The sequence below is a fragment of the Scyliorhinus torazame genome, chromosome 10 (assembly GCF_047496885.1).
Source record: "Scyliorhinus torazame isolate Kashiwa2021f chromosome 10, sScyTor2.1, whole genome shotgun sequence".
NCBI classification, from domain to species: domain Eukaryota; kingdom Metazoa; phylum Chordata; class Chondrichthyes; order Carcharhiniformes; family Scyliorhinidae; genus Scyliorhinus; species Scyliorhinus torazame.
The window spans coordinates 88,863,791-88,886,621 of NC_092716.1; the positions used below are offsets into that span (position 1 = coordinate 88,863,791).

General features: G+C 45.3%; 1 protein-coding gene across 1 annotated transcript in view; it reads right to left on the minus strand.

Annotated features, from left to right (window-relative positions):
• tgm2l (transglutaminase 2, like) overlaps positions 1-22,831 on the minus strand; it is a 69,699-nt gene that overhangs the window by 17,284 nt on the left and 29,584 nt on the right. The window contains exons 9-12 of the mRNA XM_072518392.1: positions 19,475-19,717; positions 16,931-17,197; positions 14,729-14,889; positions 6,191-6,327 (exon numbers count right to left, since the gene is read on the minus strand). Coding sequence (XP_072374493.1) covers positions 6,191-6,327; positions 14,729-14,889; positions 16,931-17,197; positions 19,475-19,717 — 808 coding nt within the window. The remainder of the gene's footprint in view (positions 1-6,190; positions 6,328-14,728; positions 14,890-16,930; positions 17,198-19,474; positions 19,718-22,831) is intronic.

Sequence of the window (22,831 nt, forward strand, 5' to 3'; positions counted from 1 at the left end):
GGGGGGGGCTGGCGCTGCCCAACCTCTGTGGGTACTACTGGGCCGCCAATGCGATGATGGTGCGCAAGTGGGTGATGGAGGGGGAGGGGGCTGCATGGAAGAGGCTGGAGACGGCGTGCTGTGTGGGTACAAGTCTGGGGGCGCTGGCAACGGCGCCGCTGCCACTCCCTCCAAGGAGGTATACCACGAGCCCGGTGGTGGTGGCGGCCCTCAAAATTTGGGGGCAGTGGAGGCGGCATGGGGGGGAAGTTGGGGCCTCGGCGTGGACCCCATTACGGGGGAACCACCGGTTCGCCCCAGGAAGAATAGGTGGAAGGTTTTCAGGGTGGCACAGGGCAGAGATACGAAAGCTGGGGGACCTGTTTGTGGACGGGAAGTTCGCGAGCTTGGGCGAGCTGGAGGAGAAGTACGGGCTCCCCCCCGGGGAACACCGTCAGGTACTTACAGGTAAGGGCGTTTGCCAGACGGCAGGTGGTGGAATTCCCCCGGCTACTGCCACACACAGTACAGGACAGGGTGCTCTCGGGGGGGTGGGTGGGAATGGGGAAGATCTCGGAAACTTACCAGGTGATGCAGGAGGAGGAGGAGGCCTCCGTGGTGGAGTTGAAAGGTAAGTGGGAGGAGGAGTTGGGAGAGGAGATCGAAGAGGGGACGTGGACAGATGCCCTAGGGGGGGTGAATTCTTCCTCTTCGTGCGCGAGGCTCAGCCTCATACAGTTTAAGGTGCTGCACAGGGCACACATGACCGGGACAAGGATGAGCCGGTTCTTTGGGGGTGAGGACAGGTGTGTAATGTGCTCAGGGAGCCCAGCAAGTCACACCCATATGTTCTGGGCATGCCCAGCGCTGGAGGAATTTTGGAAGGGCGTAGCGAGGATGGTGTCGAGGGTGGTAGGATCTAGGGTCAGACCGGGCTGGGGGCTCGCAATATTTGGGGTGGCAGAGGAGCCGGGAGTGCAGGAGGTGAAAGAGGCCGGAATTCTGGCCTTTGCGTCTCTGGTAGCCCGGCGAAGGATTCTCCTTCAGTGGAAAGATGCGAGGCCCCCAAGCGTGAAATCCTGGATCAGCAATATGGCAGGGTTCATTAAATTGGAGAGGGTGAAATGCGCCTTGAGAGGGTCGGTACAAGGGTTCTTTTGGCGGTGGCAACCGTTCTTAGACTTTCTGCGGAACGATAGACATTGGTCAATGGCAGCAGCAGCTCGGGGGGGGGGTTATTTTATTTTTGTTTATGTTATTTACACTGGAAGGGTCTGAGGGGGTGTATACACCTGTTGTGTTAAGTCGGGGCGTTAATGTTAATTTATTATTTATGTACAGGGGGGGAGGGGGTTGGGGGGGTTGCTTTTTTAGATTGTGTTTTGTTTTTAACCCTGTTGGGTTCTTTTTTCTTTCTCATTTTGTTATTGATATTTTATGAAAACCTTTAATAAAAAAATTTTTTTTTTTTTTTTAAACAACTATTTAGAATACTGAAAAACACACTTTCTCGAGGCCAACCACAAAACATCATTGATAGATGCACGGGGATATGCAATCTATTTAATGACCAAAAGAGGGTGCTATTAACTTGCACAATCTCCAAAATGTCAAGAACTCCTGAATAGCAACAGTCACACAGGGATTCTTAATCTGAGACACATGGAAACTGTTAATCTGCAACATTCCAGAGACACACGGGGACTGTTAATCTGCAACAGTGCAGGGACACACCGGGACTGTTAATCTGCAACAGTGCAGGGACACAGCGGGACTGTTAATCTGCAACAGTGCAGGGACACACAGGGACTGTTAATCTGTAACATTCCAGAGACACACAGGGACTGTTAATCTGTAACATTCCAGAGACACACAGGGACTGTTAATCTGCAACATCCCAGAGGCACACGGGGACTGTTAATCTGTAACATTCCAGAGACACACAGGGACTGTTAATCTGCAACAGTGCAGGGACACACAGGGACTGTTAATCTGTAACATTCCAGAGACACACAGGGACTGTTAATCTGTAACATTCCAGAGACACACAGGGACTGTTAATCTGTAACATTCCAGAGACACACGGGGACTGTTAATCTGCAACATCCCAGAGGCACATGGGGACTGTTAATCTGTAACATTCCAGAGACACACAGGGACTGTTAATCTGCAACATCCCGGACACACACAGGGACTGTTAATCTGTAACATTCCAGAGACACACGGGGACTGTTAATCTGCAACATTCCAGACACAAACAGGGACTGTGAATCTGCAACATTCCAGAGACACACACGGTGACTGTTAATCTGCAACATTCCAGACACACACAGGGACTATTAATCTGCAACATCCCGGACACACACAGGGACTGTTAATCTGTAACATTCCAGAGACACACGGGGACTGTTAATCTGCAACATCCCGGACGCACACAGGGACTGTTAATCTGCAACATTCCAGACACACACAGGGACTGTGAATCTGCAATATTCCAGAGACACACACGGTGACTGTTAATTTGCAACATCCCAGAGTCACACAGGGATTGTTAATCTGCAACATCCCGGACACACACAGGGACTGTTAATCTGCAACATTCCAGAGACACACAGGGACTGTGAATCTGCAACATTCCAGAGACACACACGGTGACTGTTAATTTGCAACATTCCAGACACACACAGGGACTGGTAATCTGCAACATTCCAGAGACACACAGGGACTGTTAATCTGCAACAGTCCAGAGACACACAGGGACAGTTAATCTGAAACATTCCAGAGTCACACAAGGACTGTTAATCTGGAACATTCCAGAAATACAGGGACTGTTAATCTGCAACAGTCCAGAGACACACAGGGACTGTTAATCTGCAACAGTCCAGAGACTCACAGGGACTGTTAATCTGCAACATTCCAGAGTCACACAAGGACTGTCAACATAGAACAGTACTTAGAACAGTACAGCACAGAACAGGCCCTCGATGTTGTGCAGAGCATTGTCTGAAACCAAGATCAAGCTATCCCACTCCCTGTCATTCTGGTGTGCTCCATGTGCCTATCCAATAACCGCTTGAAAGTTCCTAAAGTGTCCGACTCCACTGTCACAGCAGGCAGTCCATTCCACACCTTAACCACTCTCGGAGTAAAGAACCTACCTTGGACAACCCTCCTCTATCTCCCACCCTGAATCTTATAGTTATGCCCCCTTGTAACATCTACATCCACCCAAGGAAATAGTCTCTGAACGTCCACTCTATCTATCCCCCTCATCATCTTATAAACCTCTATTAAGTCACCTCTCATCCTCCTCCGCTCCAAAGAGAAAAGCTCTAGCTCCCTCAACCTTTCCTCACAAGACCAATCCTGCAAACCAGGCAGCATCCTGGTAAATCTCCTTTGCACCCTTTCCAATGCTTCCACCTCCTTCCTATAATGAGGTGACCAGAACTGCACGCAATACTCCAAATGTGTTCTCACCAGGGTCATGTACAGTTGCAGCATAACCCCGAGGCTCTTAAATTCAAGCCCCCTGTTAATAAACGCAACACACTATAGGCCTTCTTCACGGCTCTATCCACTTGAGTGGCAACCTTCAGAGATCTGTGGACACGAACCCCAAGATCTCTCTGTTCCTCCACGTTCCTCAGAACCCTGCCGTTGACCCTGTAATCCGCATTCAAGTGTTTTCTACCAAAATGAATAACCTCACACTTATCAGGGTTAAACTCCATCTGCCATTTATCGGCCAAGCTCTGCATCTTATCAATGTCTCTTTGCAGCCTACAACAGCCCTCCACCTCATCCACTACTCCACCAATCTTGGTGTCATCAGCAAATTTACTGACCCACTCTTCAGCCCCCTCCTCCAAGTCATTGATAAAAATCACAAATAGCAGAGGACCCAGCATTGATCCCTGTGGTACACCGCTGGTAACTGGTCTCCAGTCTGAAAATTTTCCATCCACCACCACCCTCTGTCTTCTATGTGATAGCCAGTTACTTATCCAATTGGCCAAGTTTCCCTCTATCCCACACCTCCTTACTTTCTTCATAAGCCAATCATGGGGAACCTTATCAAACGCCTTACCAAAATCCATTATTACGACATCAACTGCTTTACCTTCATCTACACACTTAGTTACCTCCTCAAAGAATTCAATGAAATTTGTGAGGCAAGACTTACCCTTCACAAATCCGTGTTGACTATCCCGGATTAAGCTGCATCTTTCCAAATGGTCATAAATCCTATCCTTCAGGACCTTTTCCATTAACTTACCAACCACCAGCCTATAATTACCAGGGTCATTCCTATTCCCTTTCTTGAACAGAGGAACTACATTCGCCACTCTCCAGTCCTATGGCACTATCCCAGTGGACAGTGAGGACGCAAAGATCAAAGCCAAAGGCTCTGCAATCTCATCCCTTGCCTCCCAAAGAATCCTTGGATATATCCCATCTGGCCCAGGGGACTTGTCGACCCTAATATTTTTCAAAATTGCTAATACATCCTTCCTCAGAACAATTACCTCCTCCAGCCTCCGCCTGTATCACACTCTCATCCTCAAAAACATGGTCCCACTCCTTGGTGAACACTGAAGAAAAGTATTCATTCAACACCTCTCCTATTTCTTCTGACTCCATGCACAAGTACCCACTACTGTCCTTGACCGGCCCTAACCTCACCCTGGTCATTCTTTTATTTCTCACATAAGAGTTAAAAGCCTTAGGGTTTTCCTTGATCCGACCCGCCAAGGACTTCTCATGCCCACTCCCAGCTCTCCTAAGCCCTTTTTTTAGCTCATTCCTTGCTACCTTGTAACCCTCAAGCGACCCAACTGAACCTTGTTTTCTCATCCTTACGTACACTTCCTTTTACCTCTTGACAAGACATTCAACCTCTTTTGTGAACCATGGTTCCCTCACACGGCCATTTCCTCCCTGCCTGACAGGGACATACCTATCAAGGACACGCAGTATTTGTTCCTTGAACAAGCTCCACTTTTCATTTGTGCCTTTCCCTGACAGTTTCTGTTCCCATCTTATGCTCCCTAATTCTTGCCTAATCGCATCATAATTACCCCACCCCAATTATAAACCTTATCCTGCCGTATGGCCCTATCCCTCGCCATTGCAATAGTGAAAGACACCGAATTGTGGTCACGACCTCCAAAGTGCTCTCCCACAAACAAATCTAGCACTTGGCCCGGTTCATTACCCAGTACCAAATCCAATGCGGCCCCCCTCGTGTTAATCTGCAACATTCCAGAAACACAGGGACTATTAATCTGCCACAGTCCAGAAATACAGGGACTGTTAATCTGCAACAGTCCAGAAATACAGGGAGTGTTAATCTGCAACGGTCCAGAGACACACAGACCTGTTATACTGCCAAATCCCAGATATACACTTGGACTGTTCAATGTCAACATCCCAGAGACAGACAGGTACTGTTAATCTGTAACATCTCAGAGACACACTTGGACTATTAATCTATAACATCCCATGTTGGGCTGCACGGCCGCACACTGGTTAGCACTGTTGCTGCACATCTCCAGGGTCCCAGGTTCGATTCCCGGCTTGGGTCACTGTCTGTGCGGAGTCTGCACGTTCTCCCTGTGTCTGCGTGGGTTTCCTCCGAGTGCTCCTGTTTTTTCCCCACAAGTCCCGAAAGACGTGCTGTTAGGAGAATTGGACATTCTGAATTCTCCCTCAGTGTACCCGAACAGGCGCCGGAATGTGGCGACCAGGGGCTTTTCACAGTAACTTCATTGCAGTGTTAATGTAAGCCTACTTGTGACAATAAAGATTATTATATTTCAAATTGTTTGATTGATATTAAAAAAGATGGTCATTAAAAATATTATTTTCCAGGGCAGCACCGTGGCACAGTGGTTAGCACTGCTGCCTCATGGCACTGAGGACCCAAGTTCGATCCCGGCCCCGGGTCACTGTCTGCGAGGAATTTGCACATTCTCCGTCTGTCTGCGTGGGTCTCACCCCCACAACCCTAAAATGTGCAGGCTAGGTAGATTGGCCATGTTAAATTGACCCTTATTTTAAAAAATATATATTATTTTCCATCACTAAACATGAGCAACATTGGTAACTAATGGCAAGCATCTGATCATGAATAGTATTGCACAATACCCAGTAGTCACATTCTATAACAACTCCTTAATTTACTGAAATTTCCAAGTTTGTTACTCACGGAGATTTAATTTCCTGTAGATCAGTAAGTCCAGTGCCTTCCACAGTGAAGATGCCTCCAGTTAATGTGATCGGAAGAGGATTTGAAAACTTTATTTGGACAGTTAGATCTCTATACAAGATCGGTTCACCAACCACCTAGAATGAAGCATCATATTGGTAATGCATTCAGGCATAACCAATCAATATTACATTTTACAATCACTATCCGATTTTCAACACAATTCCTGGATTTTGTTTTGTGTATGATGAATAGTATAGAACAGAGTTCTTCACAAATTTGGAAAAAAATCCTTAAGTTTGATATTGTTTTCCTGATCGGAAAGTAAATTCCCATATATGCATAGATCACCTCCATAATGTCAGGACATATATTAAAAGATCTTTGACAGTGATAGCAGCTGTGTGTTGTGAAAATAGATACACAACATACAATGGTCACAATATTCTGTTCAGAGCATATACTGAAAAAATAAATTCTAGCATTAGCTATTTCACATTTCAGTCAGTGTTAAAGATGAATTAATAGCTCCATTGATCAGTAAACCAAGGTCCACCACACTAAGAAAACAAAAAGGGACGGTCAATAGAGAATTAAAGGTGCTATATTTAAATGCACGCAGTGTACGGAACAAGGTAGATGAGCTTGTGGCCCAGATTGTGACTGGCAGGTATGATGTGGTAGGCATCACAGAGACATGGTTGCAGGGGGTTCAGGACTGGCATTTAAACATCCAGGGATTCACAACCTATCGAAAAGACAGAGAGGTGGGCAGAGGGGGCGGGGTTGCCTTGTTAATTAGGAATGAAATTAAATCAATGGCACTAAACGACATGGGGTCGGATGATGTGGAGTCTGTGTGGGTAGAGTTGAGGAACTACAAAGGCAAAAAAACCATAATGGGAGTTATGTACAGGCCTCCTAAAAGTGGTCAGGACCGGGGGCACAAAATGCACCACAAAATAGAAAGTGCATGTCAGAAAGGCAAGGTCACAGTGATCATGGGGGACTTCAATATGCAGGTGGACTGGGTAAATAATGCTGCCAGTGGACCCAAGGAAAGGGAATTCATTGAATGCTTACAGGAGGGCTTTTTGGAACAGCTTGTGATGGAGCCCACGAGGGAACAGACCATTCTGGACTTAGTGTTATGTAATGAGCCAGACTTGATTAAAGATCTTAAAGTAAGGGAGCACTTAGGAGGCAGTGATCATAATATGGTCGAATTCAATCTCCAATTTGAAAGAAAGAAGGTAGAATCAGATGTAAAGGTGTTACAGTTAAATAAAGGTAACTACAGGGGCATGAGGGAGGAACTGACGAAAATCAACTGGGAGCAGAGCCTAGTGGGAAAGACAGTAGAACAGCAATGGCAGGAGTTTCTGGGAATAATTGAGGACACAGTACAGAGGTTCATCCTAAAGAAAAGAAAGGTTATCAGAGGGGGGATTAGGCAGCCATGGCTGACAAAGGAAGTTAGGGAATGCATCAAAGCAAAAGAGAAAGCCTATAATGTGGCAAAGAGTAGTGGGAAGTCAGAAGATTGGGAAGACTAAAAAAACAAACAGAGGATAACAAAGAGAGAAATAAGGAAAGAGAGGATCAAATTTGAAGGTAGGCTAGCCAGTAACATTAGGAATGATAGTAAAAGTTTATGTAAATACATTAAAAACGGGAGGCAAAAGTTGACATTGGGCCGCTCCAAAATGACGCTGGTAATTTTGTGATGGGAGACAAGGAAATAGCTGAGGAACTGAATAAGTACTTTGCGTCAGTCCTCACAGTAGAAGACCTGAGTAATATCCCAACAATTCCGAGAGTCAGGGGGCAGAGTTGAATATGGTAGCCATCACAAAGGAGAAAGTGCTAGAGAAACTAAGAGGTCTAAAAATTGATAAATCCCCGGGCCCAGATGGGCTACATCCTCGAGTTCTAAAGGAGATAGCTGAAGAAATAGTGGAGGCGTTAGTTATGATCTTTCAAAAGTCACTGGAGTCAGGGAAAGTCCCAGAGGATTGGAAAATCGCTGTTGTGACCCCCCTGTTCAAGAAGGGAACAAGGAAAAAGATGGAAAATTATAGGCCAATTAGCCCAACCTCGGTTGTTGGCAAGATTCTAGAATCCATTGTTAAGGATGAGATTTCTAAATTCTTGGAAGTGCAGGGTCGGATTAGGACAAGTCAGCATGGATTTAGTAAGGGGAGGTCGTGCCTGACAAACCTGTTAGAGTTCTTTGAAGAGATAACAAATAGGTTAGACCAAGGAGAGCCAATGGATGTTATCTATCTTGACTTCCAAAAGGCCTTTGATAAGGAGCCTCACGGGAGACTGCTGAGTAAAATAAGGGCCCATGGTATTCGAGGCAAGGTACTAACATGGATTAACGATTGGCTGTCAGGCAGAAGGCAGAGAGTTGGGATAAAAGGTTCTTTTTCGGAATGGCAACCGGTGACGAGTGGTGTCCCGCAGGGTTCAGTGTTGGGACCACAGCTGTTCTCTTTATATATTAACCATCTAGATGACGGGACTGGGGCATTCTGGCTAAGTTTGCCGATGATACAAAGATAGGTGGAGGGGCAGGTAGTATGGAGGAGGTGGGGAGGCTGCAGAAAGATTTAGACAGTTTAGGAGAGTGGTCCAAGAAATGGCTGATGAAATTCAACGTGGGCAAGTGCGAGGTCTTGCACTTTGGAAAAAAGAATAGAGGCATGGACTATTTTCTAAACGGTGACAAAATTCATAATGCTGAAGTGCAAAGTGACTTGGGAGTCCTAGTCCAAGATTCTCTAAAGGTAAACTTGCAGGTTGAGTCCGTAATTAAGAAAGCAAATGCAATGTTGTCATTCATCTCAAGAGGCTTGGAATATAAAAGCAGGGATGTACTTCTGAAGCTTTATAAAGCATTAGCTAGGCCCCATTTAGAATACTGTGTGCAATTTTGGGCCCCACACCTCAGGAAGGACATACTGGCACTGGAGCGGGTCCAGCGGAGGTTCACACGGATGATCCCAGGAATGGTAGGCCTAACATACGATGAATGTCTGAAGATCCTGGGATTATATTCATTGGAGTTTAGGAGGTTGAGGGGAGATCTAATAGAAACTTACAAGATAATGAATGGCTTAGATAGGGTGGATGTAGGGAAGTTGTTTCCATTAGCAGGGGAGACTAGGACCCGGGGGCACAGCCTTAGAATAAAAGGGAGTCACTTTAGAACAGAGATGAGGAGAAATTTCTTCAGCCAGAGAGTGGTGGGTCTGTGGAATTCATTGCCACAGAGGGCGGTGGAGGCCGGGACGTTGAGTGTCTTTAAGACAGAAGTTGATAAATTCTTGATTTCTCATGGAATTAAGGGCTATGGAGAGCGGGTAAATGGAGTTGAAATCAGCCATGATTGAATGGTGGAGTGGACTCGATGGGCCGAATGGCCTTACTTCCACTCCTCTGTCTTATGGTCTTATGATATACTGCCACGGTGATGTTCTACTTAAACAGAAATAAAAGGACATAGCTCATTCTCAAATATTAGAAATTAATTTTACTACTAATATAGCTTGTCAATATTTTAATGAACATGTAACTACCCTGTAGATCCATATATGTACTGTTACTCGAGGGAGATATTCGGAAATTGGGTCCAGAAATGTGACCCCAATGTAGTGGGCAATTTAGGGGTTAAACCGACTTGGGGAAAATACTGCTAGCACGGAGTCAGAGGGATTCGCCACACCTGGCTGAATTACATTGTCCCAGTCAGACATAAACTCGTTAGTGGGAATACACAGGATTCCCCTAGATCCATTGTTCTTCGAGACACTCCTGTCTGACCAGATGTTAGCCCATCACAGAGTCTGATGGTCTCTTTGTCCATAAATGGAGATTAATCGCATATCAATAGCATGGCTCTGCTCTTCTGTATAAACAGGAAATGGGCAAACAAACAGCCATAATAACAATGATAGGTTCAAGTCTGGAAACCCCACGGAATATTTGTTTGAGAGGCGGGGCAGAGCATAGAGAGAAAAGCATGGAGTGAGGCAATGCGTAGGGAGCATGGAGTGAGGCACTACGTAGGGTAAACGGGACCTACTCATATGCAAGGATGAGCCTGATACAGTTTAAGGTGGTGCACAGGACGAGAATGAGTGTTTTTTCAGGGGGTAGCAGATGAGTGAGAGAGGTGTGGGCGGGGGCCAGTGAATCATGCGCACATGTTTTGGGGTTGTGCAAAATTGGGAAGATTCTGGGCGGGAGTGTTCGGGGTCTTAGTCAGGATAGTGGAGGAGGAGGTGGATCCGGACCCTTTGGTGGCGATATTTGGGGTTTCAGGGAAGCCTGAGCTCATGGAGAGGAGGAAGGCCGATGTCGTGACCTTTGCCTCTCGGATTGCATGGCGGTGAATTTTGCTGGAGTGGCAGTCGGCATCGCCACCGGGGGTAGCAGTTCGGTTAGGTGACCTGTACGACTTCCTGCGATTAGAGATGATAAAGTATGAGTTAAAGGGCTCGTCAAGGGGGTTTGAGGAAAGGTGGGGGATGATTGTGACCATGTTTGAGGGGCTGTTCATCGTGTGGGGGGGGGGGGTGCAAACTCCACACGGACAGTGACCCAGAGCCAGGATCGAACCTGGGACCTCGGCGCCGTGAGACTGCGCCACCGTGCTGCCCTCTTTACACCCAACAATAAACAATAATCAGTAATTGAGTGTAATGTCAACCCCCATATCAATAACAACGATCCCATCCTCCCACCAAACCCCAAACATTAGCCCGCATGTTAACATAAACAAATGACAAAAAGGAATCAGGAATCACCAATAGTCACCATGAACACATACAGTCCCTCTCCCCCCAACCCTCCCAACTCCCCCCACTAATGCTCGATGTAATCCAATTCTCGAATGTGCATAATGAATAACGCCCATGAACTGTAGAACCCCGCCATCCTTCCTCTCAGTTCAAATTTGACCTTTTCAAGCGTCAAGGATTCCAGCAGGTTCCCCCGCCACGCCAGGGCACAGCGTGGAGAGGTTGATCTCCACCCTAACACGATCCGCCTTCGAGCGATCAACGAGGCGAAGGCTACAACTTCTGCCTCCGTGCCCGTTTCAAACCCCGCCTGGTCCGACACCCAAAAGATGGCCTCCGAGGGCCCGGGTCCAGTTTCACGTGCACCACTTTAGAGATTACCCCAAACACCTCCTTCCAGTAATCCTCCAGCTTTGGACAGGACCAAAATATATGAACATGGTTTGCGGGCCCCCCCCACCCGCAACGTTCACACACATCTTCTACCCCCTCAAAGAGCCGGCCTCATCCTCACCCTTGTAAAGTGTGCTCTATACACCACCTTCAGCTGTATCAGCCCCAACCTCGCACACGAGGTGGAGGCGTTCACCCTCCGGAGCACCGCATACCAGAACCCCTCCTCCATACCCTCTCCCAACTCTTCCTCCCACTTTGCCTTCACCCCTTCCAGCGGCGCCTTCTCCTCCTCCAAAGTAGCCCCGTAAACCGCTGATACTACCCCATTCTCCAGTCCCCCTGTCGTCAGCATCTCCTCCAGCAATGTGGAAGCCGGCTCGACTGGGAAGCTCCGTATCTCCTTTCTGGCAAAGTCTCGAACCTGCATGTATCTAAATATTTCCCCCTGCTCCAGCCCATACTTCGTGTGGTGATATGTATCACTGTAAATATACAAGGGGTTAATGTAAATACACTACGACTAAGTAAACACTAGAGGGAGCACTAGAGACGTCATGACATGCAGACATACAGCTAATGAACACAGAGAATAGGACATGACCAATGAGCAGTCAAGACACCCAAAGGTGACACTACCACAAGGGGGCATTACACAACCCATATGTAAGGGCAGGGCCCTGACCCCCAAGAAACAAATCTTTTAGTGTCCTAATTTCTTTCTCCGCCCATCTCTGAAAATTTCCATCCCACTTCCCTGGCTCAAATATATGGTTCCCCTGAATCGGCATTTCCCTTGACCCTGCCCCCAACCCGAAGTGCTTGCGAAACTGCCTCCAAATTCTCAACAAAGCTATTACTACTGGACTCCCTGTGTATCTCCCCGGGGCCGTTGGGAGCGGCGCTGTCGCTAGCGCCTTCAATCCCGACCCCCTACCCAAACTGACTCATTGGGAGTCATCCCCTCTGACCCAGCTCCGTACCTTCTCCACATTCGCCGCCCAGTAATAATACATCAGGTTCGGAAGACCCAAACCCCCTGCCTGCCTTCCTCTCTGTCGTAGCACCTTTCTAATTCTGGCCACCTTCCCTCCCCATATGAACGAGGTAATCATCCCTTCAATCTCTCTAAAATATGCCTTTAGCAGGAAAATCGGCAGGCATTGAAAAATAAACAGGAATCGCAGCAGCACATTCATTTTAACCGCCTGTACCCGACCCGCCAGTGACAGAGGGAGACCATCCCACCTTGCTAGATCAGCTGCAGACTGCATAATTGATTGTAGGGAAGCATGTTTCCAAGGGTGTTTGTTCGCTGTAACCTATTTTGATACATGTTTGTGATAAAATACATTTTAAAAAAGAGAGAGAAAAATAATCCTGTTTGAGCAGGTACAGGAAGAAGGCTTTGGGAAATTGACCGAGAGAAGTCATGATAGTTACCAAGGCAGGCTTTGGAAAAGAGTACTGAAGACAAATTGGTTGTTAAATGGAAGTATTGCCATTGCCTGTCTATGTAAGTGGATCGAAAGCTGCATGTTTATTTAAAGTGCTGTTTAATGGGAACTTGTATGTTAAGGTTAAGAAACTACATGTAAGGGCAGCACGGTGGCGCAGTGGATTAGCCCTGCTGCTTCACTGCGTCGAGGTCCCAGGTTCGATCCCGGCTCTGGGTCACTGTCTGTGTGGAGTTTGCACATTCTCCCAGTGTTTGCGTGGATTTTGCCCCCACAACCCAAAGATGTGCAAGGTAGGTGGATTGAACCTTAATTGGAAAAAAAATGAATTGGGTATACTAAATTTGTAAAAAGAAAAACTACATGTAATCTGTTCCTATTATGGGTTGAAGTTGAAAAGTTTAAATATTGTTTTTCTTAAATAAAAAGTTTATTTATAAAATTTCCCAAGCCTATTTCTTACATTACCACTTCTAGAACATATCAATCTTTCCTCACCATCTTGAAAGTTATGGCTTTGGTCCAGTCTGTTACCACTGTTGAGAGCTGACCAGGTGTCTGTAACAGTGCTGCTTATGAACTGTGTAAATAAATCTGCCTGTCATTTAGCTTTCTGTGCCTTGCCTTGTTTTCTTGAGGTTTAGCTGAGCTCTAAATTATACTGATGGTTTTCTCTGAATTTATGGAGGTATTTTTGGGTTATAATTTTTTTCCACCTGAATTTATCATCAACCTTTTACATGCTAAAAATAAAAACTGGAAAACGCCTCATTAAAACCCAGGATATTAAAATCAACAATAACAACGGACTTCAAAAGTATTTTTGTTTAACGGATTTTAAATGAAATGACTTTATGAATAAGATTCAAATGTCCCTTTATCTAAATAATCAAGGAACAAGCAATGTTGAAACATGCAATTCCTAAGAATATTATTTCATTATTATTAGGGAAAAAGAAGAGCTTACAATGGGATTGCAGAAATCATCTTCTTACCACATCTCAATTAGTCTATGACCACTTACCTGCTATTCATAAATCTCCCAGAATTCACTAGCTCTACCATGTATTGGGAAATATTTGCGACAAATGGTTCAACAAAATTCACAAGATCCTGACTTAGCCAGGTCATGTTCGTGTGTGTGCTTTTACATTGAGGGGGAGGGGGCGTTGAGTGGTGCATGCGTGTACTTGTGTGTAAATTGAGTTTAAAAGCACAGATTCTAGTTTTCCAAAAACCAGTGCATAATACAATCCTGTATGGACATCATTAACACCTCTTTCTCTTTCGTAATATCCCTGATATCTAATATGCTATTATCACAACCTAGCAACACATAGCCATAGTGGAAGACTTCTACAACTTATTTCTTTACTAATTTAAGCTCATGGGGGAAATGGGTGCTGATGCTTCTTCATATTACATGTATAAATCCCTTGTGTGTTTTCCTTTAGCTTTGGACTCTTTAGTCCTGTTTAAAGTAACTTAAATTTGCAATAGTTTAATGTTTCATGCATGTCTGTGGAACCATTTTCTTACCATTCTTATCTTCCACCTGAACCATTATAGTTGTACAACAGGAAAATGTAAATGACAAGAAAGTGCCGTGGAGCCAGGCACTCAAAGCACCGGCACTGCTCTGATCAGATTCTGAAAAGCAGCTAACATAAGTAGAAGAGGATTCCACTTGTCAATACAAAGCCTTGATTCTATATGCAAACACTGTTAGCAAAAAGAATGCCATCAGTGAGTCAAGGGGGAAAATGTGTCCTCTGCTCGGTTTAAACTAATCGCACTTCAAATCCAAAGTTCACTTCTCGTTTCCTTCAGTGACAATATAAATCTGCTTTACTGACAACACTGATGGGTCTCGCGTTTACCTTTACAGTGAGCCGAGGCAGGTTCAGAGCAATGTCACACTCCTTAAGACTTATTTCAGATGTGCCTTTACATCTCAGCATGGCCGTCAGGCGAATTAAATTGTGCTCAGAGAGATGTTCACCATAATCTTTGTACTTCAGTCTCAGAACTTCTTTCTGAACTAATAAAAGCAAAAACAAATAACCATAGTTTGTTCCACATAATCACTCCAGCTTTCTTTTGAAGTAACTGGATGGAGTGAAAATTTAAAAAAGTGAAGTACAATTTTGATGGGATCCTAAGCTACGAGCTCTCTGGGATGAGAGAGGCGATGGTGAATTGTGGCAGCTTTGAAACTAGGCGATAGAGGTGCAGCAAAACTGTCACCACTTCCTTCTCCAGTGTGGAGAACTGTCTGGCTTCTTCCCAGTACCACTCATTACCATGTGGTAGAACAAGTATTTGAAGTAGCATCTTACCATTCTGTGGCAAAATTCACTGTGATACTGGCACAGCTAGACTTTTTTTCCATCTACTAGTTTTTCAAGAGTCAGTGGTAATGCATACTGATCGCATCTGACATTTGCTAAGCAACTTAGTCAATTCAAAGCCGTCCATTTGTGACCTTGTTTGCAGCTTAGAGGATGAAATATGCTTTGAGTAGAAGAGTATACATATTGGGCGGGATTCTGCAACCCACCGCCGGGTCGGAGAATCCCCGGGCGGCGACACGAATCCCGCCCCGCCGCCGGTTGCCGTATTCTCCGGCGCTGGTTTTTGGGCGGGGGCGGGGTTCATGCCACGCTGGTCGGGGGCCGTTGGCAGCAGCCCCCCCAACAATACGCCGGGCCCGATGGGCCGAGCGGCCGTCCGTTTTTGGCCAGTCCCGCCGGCGTGGGTTACGCATGGTCCCACACAATGGGACCTGGCAGGTAAGTCGGTGAGGGCGGTCCTCCGGGGGGGGGGGGGATCCAACCCTGGAATGGGCCCCACGGTGGCTTGGCCTGCGATTGGGGCCCACCGATCTGCAGGCAGGCCTGTGCCGTAGGAGCACTCCTTCCTTCCGTGCTGGCCCCTGTAGGGCTCCGCCATGACCGGCGTGGATAAGAGAACCCCCCGCGCATGCGCCAAACTACGCCGGCTGATCTGCGCATGCGTGGAACCACACCAGTTGTTCAGCGCATGCACTAGATCGCGCCGGCCCTTCGGCGCATGCGTAAACTCCCGTAGTCCCTTCAGCACCGGCTGGAGCGGCGCCAACCCCTCCACCGTCCACCTAGCCCCCGGAAATGCGGAGAATTCCACACTTTCAGGGGTTGTTGACGCCGGAGTTGTTGGCGCATGTTCTCCCGCCGGTGTGGGGACTTAGTCCCCAGAAGGGAGAATCCCGCTGATTATCTTTACATTAAAACAAATCTAGTCCAATTATGCTCAAAAAGCAGTCACTAGTAGCTTCCTCAGGATACGCTCAATTCTGAAGCTTGTTTTAACCCAACAGAAAATAGTAAACCAAGATGGGTTTAAAATACAGTACAGTTGTGTGATCTGATTCAGAGCTATGTTGAGGTTCAATACTTAATCCGGATGGGCGCTAGGTTAAATAAAGTTCACAGTTTTATTGTAAGGCGACCTGAAAATAATTTTTTTTTTAATTTCTTCTTCACGTCCTTCTCCAATTTATCCCTATTAGCTATCCTCTCCTGAAGGAAGTCACTCATGCTGGGTCTGGGATTCTGGCAACCCAAGTTCCATTCTTCAAGTGTGAGGTTAGACAGTGATGTTCTGTAGGTTATTCAACCATGCACCATTTTTCAGTTAATTGTCAAATGTGATAAGTGAGCATCATGACAGAGCAATGAGAAGTATTCTACCCATACAGAGGCACAGTAATTGTGTTACAGAGTGGTACGGTTCCTCTCAGGCTAGTAATGGAGCTCAATACCTTAATTCTCAGCCAGCACTAACTTCAGAACTGCCCTTCACAAGGTGCAAGAGAATGGGCATTGTGGCTTGTCCCTCAAATCGTCCCTTTTTCTGTTGGGATACATTGGTCGTCAGTGCTCATAACGTCCCAGGCACTATAAGAATTAGTAACTCACCATATCTTGCAACCTTACAGGACTTCAGGCTGATGTTCTAACCCTACCACTAGCACTAGCACTACCAAAGCGAAGCAGGCATTTTACAATAAGAACCAACGTTTTGTAGAAAACTGCAATTACCTGTGGCAGCTTTTAACATAAATGTAGTCGACCTCTTGCCGAATTCCGTTAAAATGAACCCATTGTATGTTACAGTGGTTGCAGCTAGTGTTAAATGGATATCTTTGTCCATAAAACCATGGTTAACAATGTTGAAATAGACATCAAAGTCACTTCCAAGGATTGGCTGAGCATACTTAATACTGATCTTTAAATTTTTCTGCTGTATGTTGGCAGATCTGATTTTCATTCCTGCTTTGTTGTAGACTTCCCGTTCCTTTGTAGAACCTGTGAAAATGAGGATGCTATTCATTCTACTGGGTAATGGGTTGAGGCAGAGGGACCAGATAAAGAGTTCTGTGATGGAAACAGTCCCTACATCACTTAAATAATGTGCATTCTCAACATTGTTCAGGACACAGTGATACAATGACCCTGCAATCCCAAAATGTGTACTTGTTAATGATGTTGAAGACTATTAAGAAACAACACTGCACGTAATTACAGCTAGTTTGTAATCGTAATGAAACATGCAGCTCAGTTGTTCCTTCAACTCCTGAAGCCTAGTCTTCAGGTCACTTTAGCCTCATTGACTTGTGAATTCAAGTGATAGGATACTACAATTATTCCACATTATTCTGCTTCTGACATTGATCACTTCTTTTTAGTTTGTACAAGTCAACCAATGATTCACTGATTACAGACCCCAGGTGATTACCAGTCAAAAAATCTAGGATTTAAAAAGGATCTATAAAATCTAAGAAAGATATTAATTCAATCAAGTTCAGCCAATATTTTGATGAGAGCACTCTCTCCCCAGTTTCCATCAAAATGAAGGTATTGCACAAACATTCATTATAATGAATAGCATTTATTTAAAGGCATCTGATTTGATGCAACAACAACTTATATTTATATAGCAAAATTAACATAGTAAAGTACCCAAACTGCTTAATAAGAGGAGTACCAATGAATATATTTTTGACACCAAGTCAGCAAAGTACATCTCAGGACAGGTGGCCTAAAACTTGGTCAACGGAGTAGATTTTAAGGAGCAAAGGAGAGAGAGAAAGAGAGAGAGAGATACAAAGGCACAGATGTTTAGGGAAGGAATTGCAGAGATTGGGGCCAAGGTATACATAACAGTCAAAGGCAGAGCATTTAAAATCTGGGATGTGCATAAAGCCAGAAATAGTGAATTAGAAAGATCTTGAAGGATCGTAGGACTGGAGGAAGTTACAGCGATAGAGGGAAAGGATTTGAAAACAAGGATAAAGATTCTGAAATTGAGATGTTTTCAAACTAGGAGCCAGGGCCAATGAGCACAGAGATAATGAGTGAATGAGATATGGAGCAATTTAAAGGTATGGGCAGGAGGTTTTTGGAAGAGTACAATTTATGTAGGATGGGGGGCCAACCAGAAGAGCATTTGAATAGTCAAGTATAGACAATATAGTCGATGGACAATGACAATTCGCTTTTACAACTGAAGAGAGCTCATGACCCAAAGAGAGATAAAAATCTCTGGCCTGGCTGAAAACATGGCAAAGCTGCTCTTTGCGGGTTTTTAAAAAAAATTAACACTACTTATTTTTATTTATTTTTCTACTTTGGAGCTTGATGATAATTCAATGTTTGCAATTCTAACATGAGCAAATATTCATAAAATTAAATTCATTCGATTTGAGAGCCGAGTGGGTTGATTCACCATTTAGTGTACAACTGGCATACAAACTCCAGAGAGGCCCTGGATTTCACTTCTGGCCTGAGCTGATTTAGTTTCAATATCAGGTCAGGATTCTGCAACATTGGTGTCAGTGTCTTGGAAGGGGTAATAACTCAAAGCTAACTTTGCCATTGAAACTAGTCATGTGGAGTTCATGCGGAGTTTGGACTTGGTTGCTGTTATTGCAAACGTTCACGTTGTAGAATTGTACTTGGGTAAAGTAGCTGTGGCCATTTGCCCATAGTGATGTTGGGCCTTTCGGAAAAAAGTGGCAAGGGATGAACTTCATTGAGAAAAGATTGAAAAGCACAGCTTAAGAGTTGTGTGCATTTGTTGGGACTTCATACTGTGATAATGAAAACACCTGCTGGGAAACTGGTGGGATTGGGTGCAATTCCGGTTTTAAACCCTGTCCGGTTTAATTTCTCATCTTTGCCAGTGGAGCATTCTTGGGAGGGATGTAAAAGTAGCATCCCATCTAATCCCACGGATTTCCAACCCAGCAAGTTAGGCTCAAATTAGCCCCAAATGTCTCTCAGACATTGTCGCACCTGAGCAATGATTCAGAGCAGAGCCTCCACCATATGGAAGATACAGAAAAGAAGCCAGTGCTTCCTGACTGGGAAAAGAAAAGCAATCCAGAGACAAAGTAATTGCTGAGCCTCATTTTGCCATCTCCTCATAACAAGGCTTGGAATAACATTTCCAAATCTCTGAGAAGATGTTGGCTAACCACGTGGTGGCACAGGTGAGGGACAAAAAGATGACAAACCGGCACTAGATATTAACTTATGCATTTCCATTTGATTATTAATGGGAGCAGTAAAAAAATCCCCTACCCTCTGGATATTTATAATCATTTGTCAAATCTTCTCGTTCATCTGCGTAAGCACTTTTTGTAATGATCTGTTTTCCAACTTGGTGCTGTTTAACTCCTAGCTCTTTTCTCGATCCATCTTTATTTACTAGCCAGTAAACCACATCCGCATTGACCTCGGCGAAGATGAACACAGCATCGTATTTCACATCCACATGACCTTCCTTTATTGCTTTGACAGGGCAAGGGCCGCAGCAGTATACACCTGAAGGGGCAAGGACACTACTATAAGATACTGGAGGAATATCGTCTTGGGCTATATTGTAATAACATTCTTCCTGGTCCTGCCCTGAGGACTGTAACTGGTGATGCAGTTTGCTTTCCACTGCCTCCCCCAAGTGGCCATTCTTCACGGTTCGGCCTAGACTGCGAGTATGAAATAAGCCCAAAAGTATCCACATCCAAATTCCACACAAGTGTTTTCAAGCAGGGGTTGCTATAGAGATGCGGAATAGGAAGTCATGCCGACTTCCCTCTCATCCCGCAGTTCAGGGATTTTGTGGGAACCCAACTGTCACACAAATGGAGATCACCTCACATCTAAAGAAAGGCCAATTGGTAAGATACTGGAGTGCTGCTGATGTCTATGAACCTGCACCCAATACATATCTTCAGGAGATGGAAGGAGAAAATAGACATAAAAATCATGAGCTATGAACTTTAATACTTAAAATTTGAAACCATTCCATTTGATTTCAAGTAGTTGAATCACAGCTGTAGTTACTTTACATTAACAGAAATGTACAATATTATGATAATGTTTGAGGGTAAATAGTGAAAGATTATTCTAATGGTAGCCAAGGGCATAAATGCAATAAATGCAGCAAGACAAAAGTGGAGGCTGGAATTTTATTCATTTGTGATTGATGTAGCAATTTCAGATATATTGTATTATATGTATTTGGTGCAGTAAGGGTTAAAAGCCTGGGTTAGTGTGTGTTTGACTGCTGCAGTAGTGTTTTTAAAAATCTTGATTTGTAAGACAACTCAGCATTTTGGAGAATGGGTGAAATTAAAATACCGGAAAAGTTTGGGCTAATGGACATTTATTTATATTAAGAGGGTTTCCCGCAGAGTAGTTAATTAGAGACATTACATTCAGTTTAGTGAGAGGAGGTAATTAATGGGAAGAGCCAGGGGTCTCTGTTATCCCATCTCAACATAGGTCAGTGCCTTCAGCAGATGCACAGCAGAAAATTGGAGATGTACATAAACTTTTAAAATTCATCAAACTGCAATATGGAGTGTAGCACAGATTCACCAGATAGCTACCGAGGTGAAAACAATTAAATTATATGGACAGGTTGTATAGGCTAGGCATGCATTCCCTCGAGTACAGAATATTAAGGAATGATTTAGTTGAGGAGCTCAAGGTGATTACAGAATTTGGAAGGGTAGATGGAGAAAATGTACTTCCTCAGGTGGACAGATTAGAATCAGCGCGGGAATTTTGAAAAAGCGCGGGGGCTGCGAGGCAGAGGGGACCATTTAAAAGGTCGCTGTCTGTGGTGAGGTGAATACAGATTAACTTGCTTACCTTGCAGGTCAGCTGTTGAGTTCGGGAGTGAGAGCTGGGACCTTAGAATCAGCGCGGGAATTTTGAAAAAGCGCGGGGGCTGCGAGGCAGAGGGGACCATTTAAAAGGTCGCTGTCTGTGGTGAGGTGAGTACAGATTAACTTGCTTACCTTGCAGGTCAGCTGTTGAGTTCGGGAGTGAGAGCTGGGACCTTAGAATCAGCGCGGGAATTTTGAAAAAGCGCAGATTAACAACTTGCTTACCTTGCAGGCCAAGTCGATTTCAGCAGGAGCGGAGCAGGCTAGTCCATTTCAGCGGGGACAGTGCGGAAGTGATTTCTGGGAGGTAAGTTTCTCCTTTAAATAGTTTTTTTTTTAAAATTCTAGTGTTTAAGGTGGGAACAGGAAGTCGACCCGCGGACTTCTGGGAAGACCCTCACCAATAAATTCTGGTGGAGAGGAAACCCGAGACACTACACGTGTAGTGTCTCCCACCCGCCCTCCTCCTCTAACCTAATAATAAAACCCTTTGGTGTGAGGTAAGTACCATATTTTATTATTGTTATTAATAATTTTTTTAATTTTTTTTTTATATATAAAAAAATTTAATTTAGTTGTTAGCCAGATCTTGGTAGAAAGTTAGAGGAATGGCAGGGAAGGGAGTGCAATGTTCCTCCTGCAGGATGTTTGAGGTGAGGGATGCCGTTAGTGTCCCTGCTGATTTTACCTGCAGGAAGTGCTGCCATCTCCAGCTCCTCCAAGACCGAGTTAGGGAACTGGAGCTGGAGTTGGAAGAACTTCGGATCATTCGGGAGGCAGAGGGGGTCATAGATAGCAGCTTCAGGGAATTAGTTACACCAAAGATTGGAGATAGATGGGTAACTGTAAGAGGGACGGGGAAAAAACAGTCAGTGCAGGGATCCCCTGCGGTCGTTCCCCTGAGAAACAAGTATACCGCTTTGGATACTTGTGGGGGGAGGGACTTACCAGGGGTAAGCCATGGGGTACGGACCTCTGGCACAGAGTCTGTCCCTGTTGCTCAGAAGGGAAGGGGGGAGAGGAGCAGAGCATTAGTAATTGGGGACTCTATAGTCAGGGGCACAGATAGGAGATTTTGTGGGAGCGTGAGAGACTCACGTTTGGTATGTTGCCTCCCAGGTGCAAGGGTACGTGATGTCTCGGATCGTGTTTTCCGGGTCCTTAAGGGGGAGGGGGAGCAGCCCCAAGTCGTGGTCCACATTGGCACTAACGACATAGGTAGGAAAGGGGATAAGGATGTCAGGCAGGCTTTCAGGGAGCTAGGATGGAAGCTCAGAACTAGAACAAACAGAGTTGTTATCTCTGGGTTGTTGCCCGTGCCACGTGATAGTGAGATGAGGAATAGGGAGAGAGAGCAATTAAACACGTGGCTACAGGGATGGTGCAGGCGGGAGGGATTCAGATTTCTGGATAACTGGGGCTCTTTCTGGGGAAGGTGGGACCTCTACAGACAGGATGGTCTACATCTGAACCTGCGGGGCACAAATATCCTGGGGGGGAGATTTGTTAGTGCTCTTTGGGGGGGTTTAAACTAATGCAGCAGGGGCATGGGAACCTGGATTGTAGTTTTAGGGTAAGGGAGAATGAGAGTATAGAGGTCAGGAGCTCAGATTTGACGTCGCAGGAGGGGGCCAGTGTTCAGGTAGGTGGTTTGAAGTGTGTCTACTTCAATGCCAGGAGTATACGAAATAAGGTAGGGGAACTGGCAGCATGGGTTGGTACCTGGGACTTCGATGTTGTGGCCATTTCGGAGACGTGGATAGAG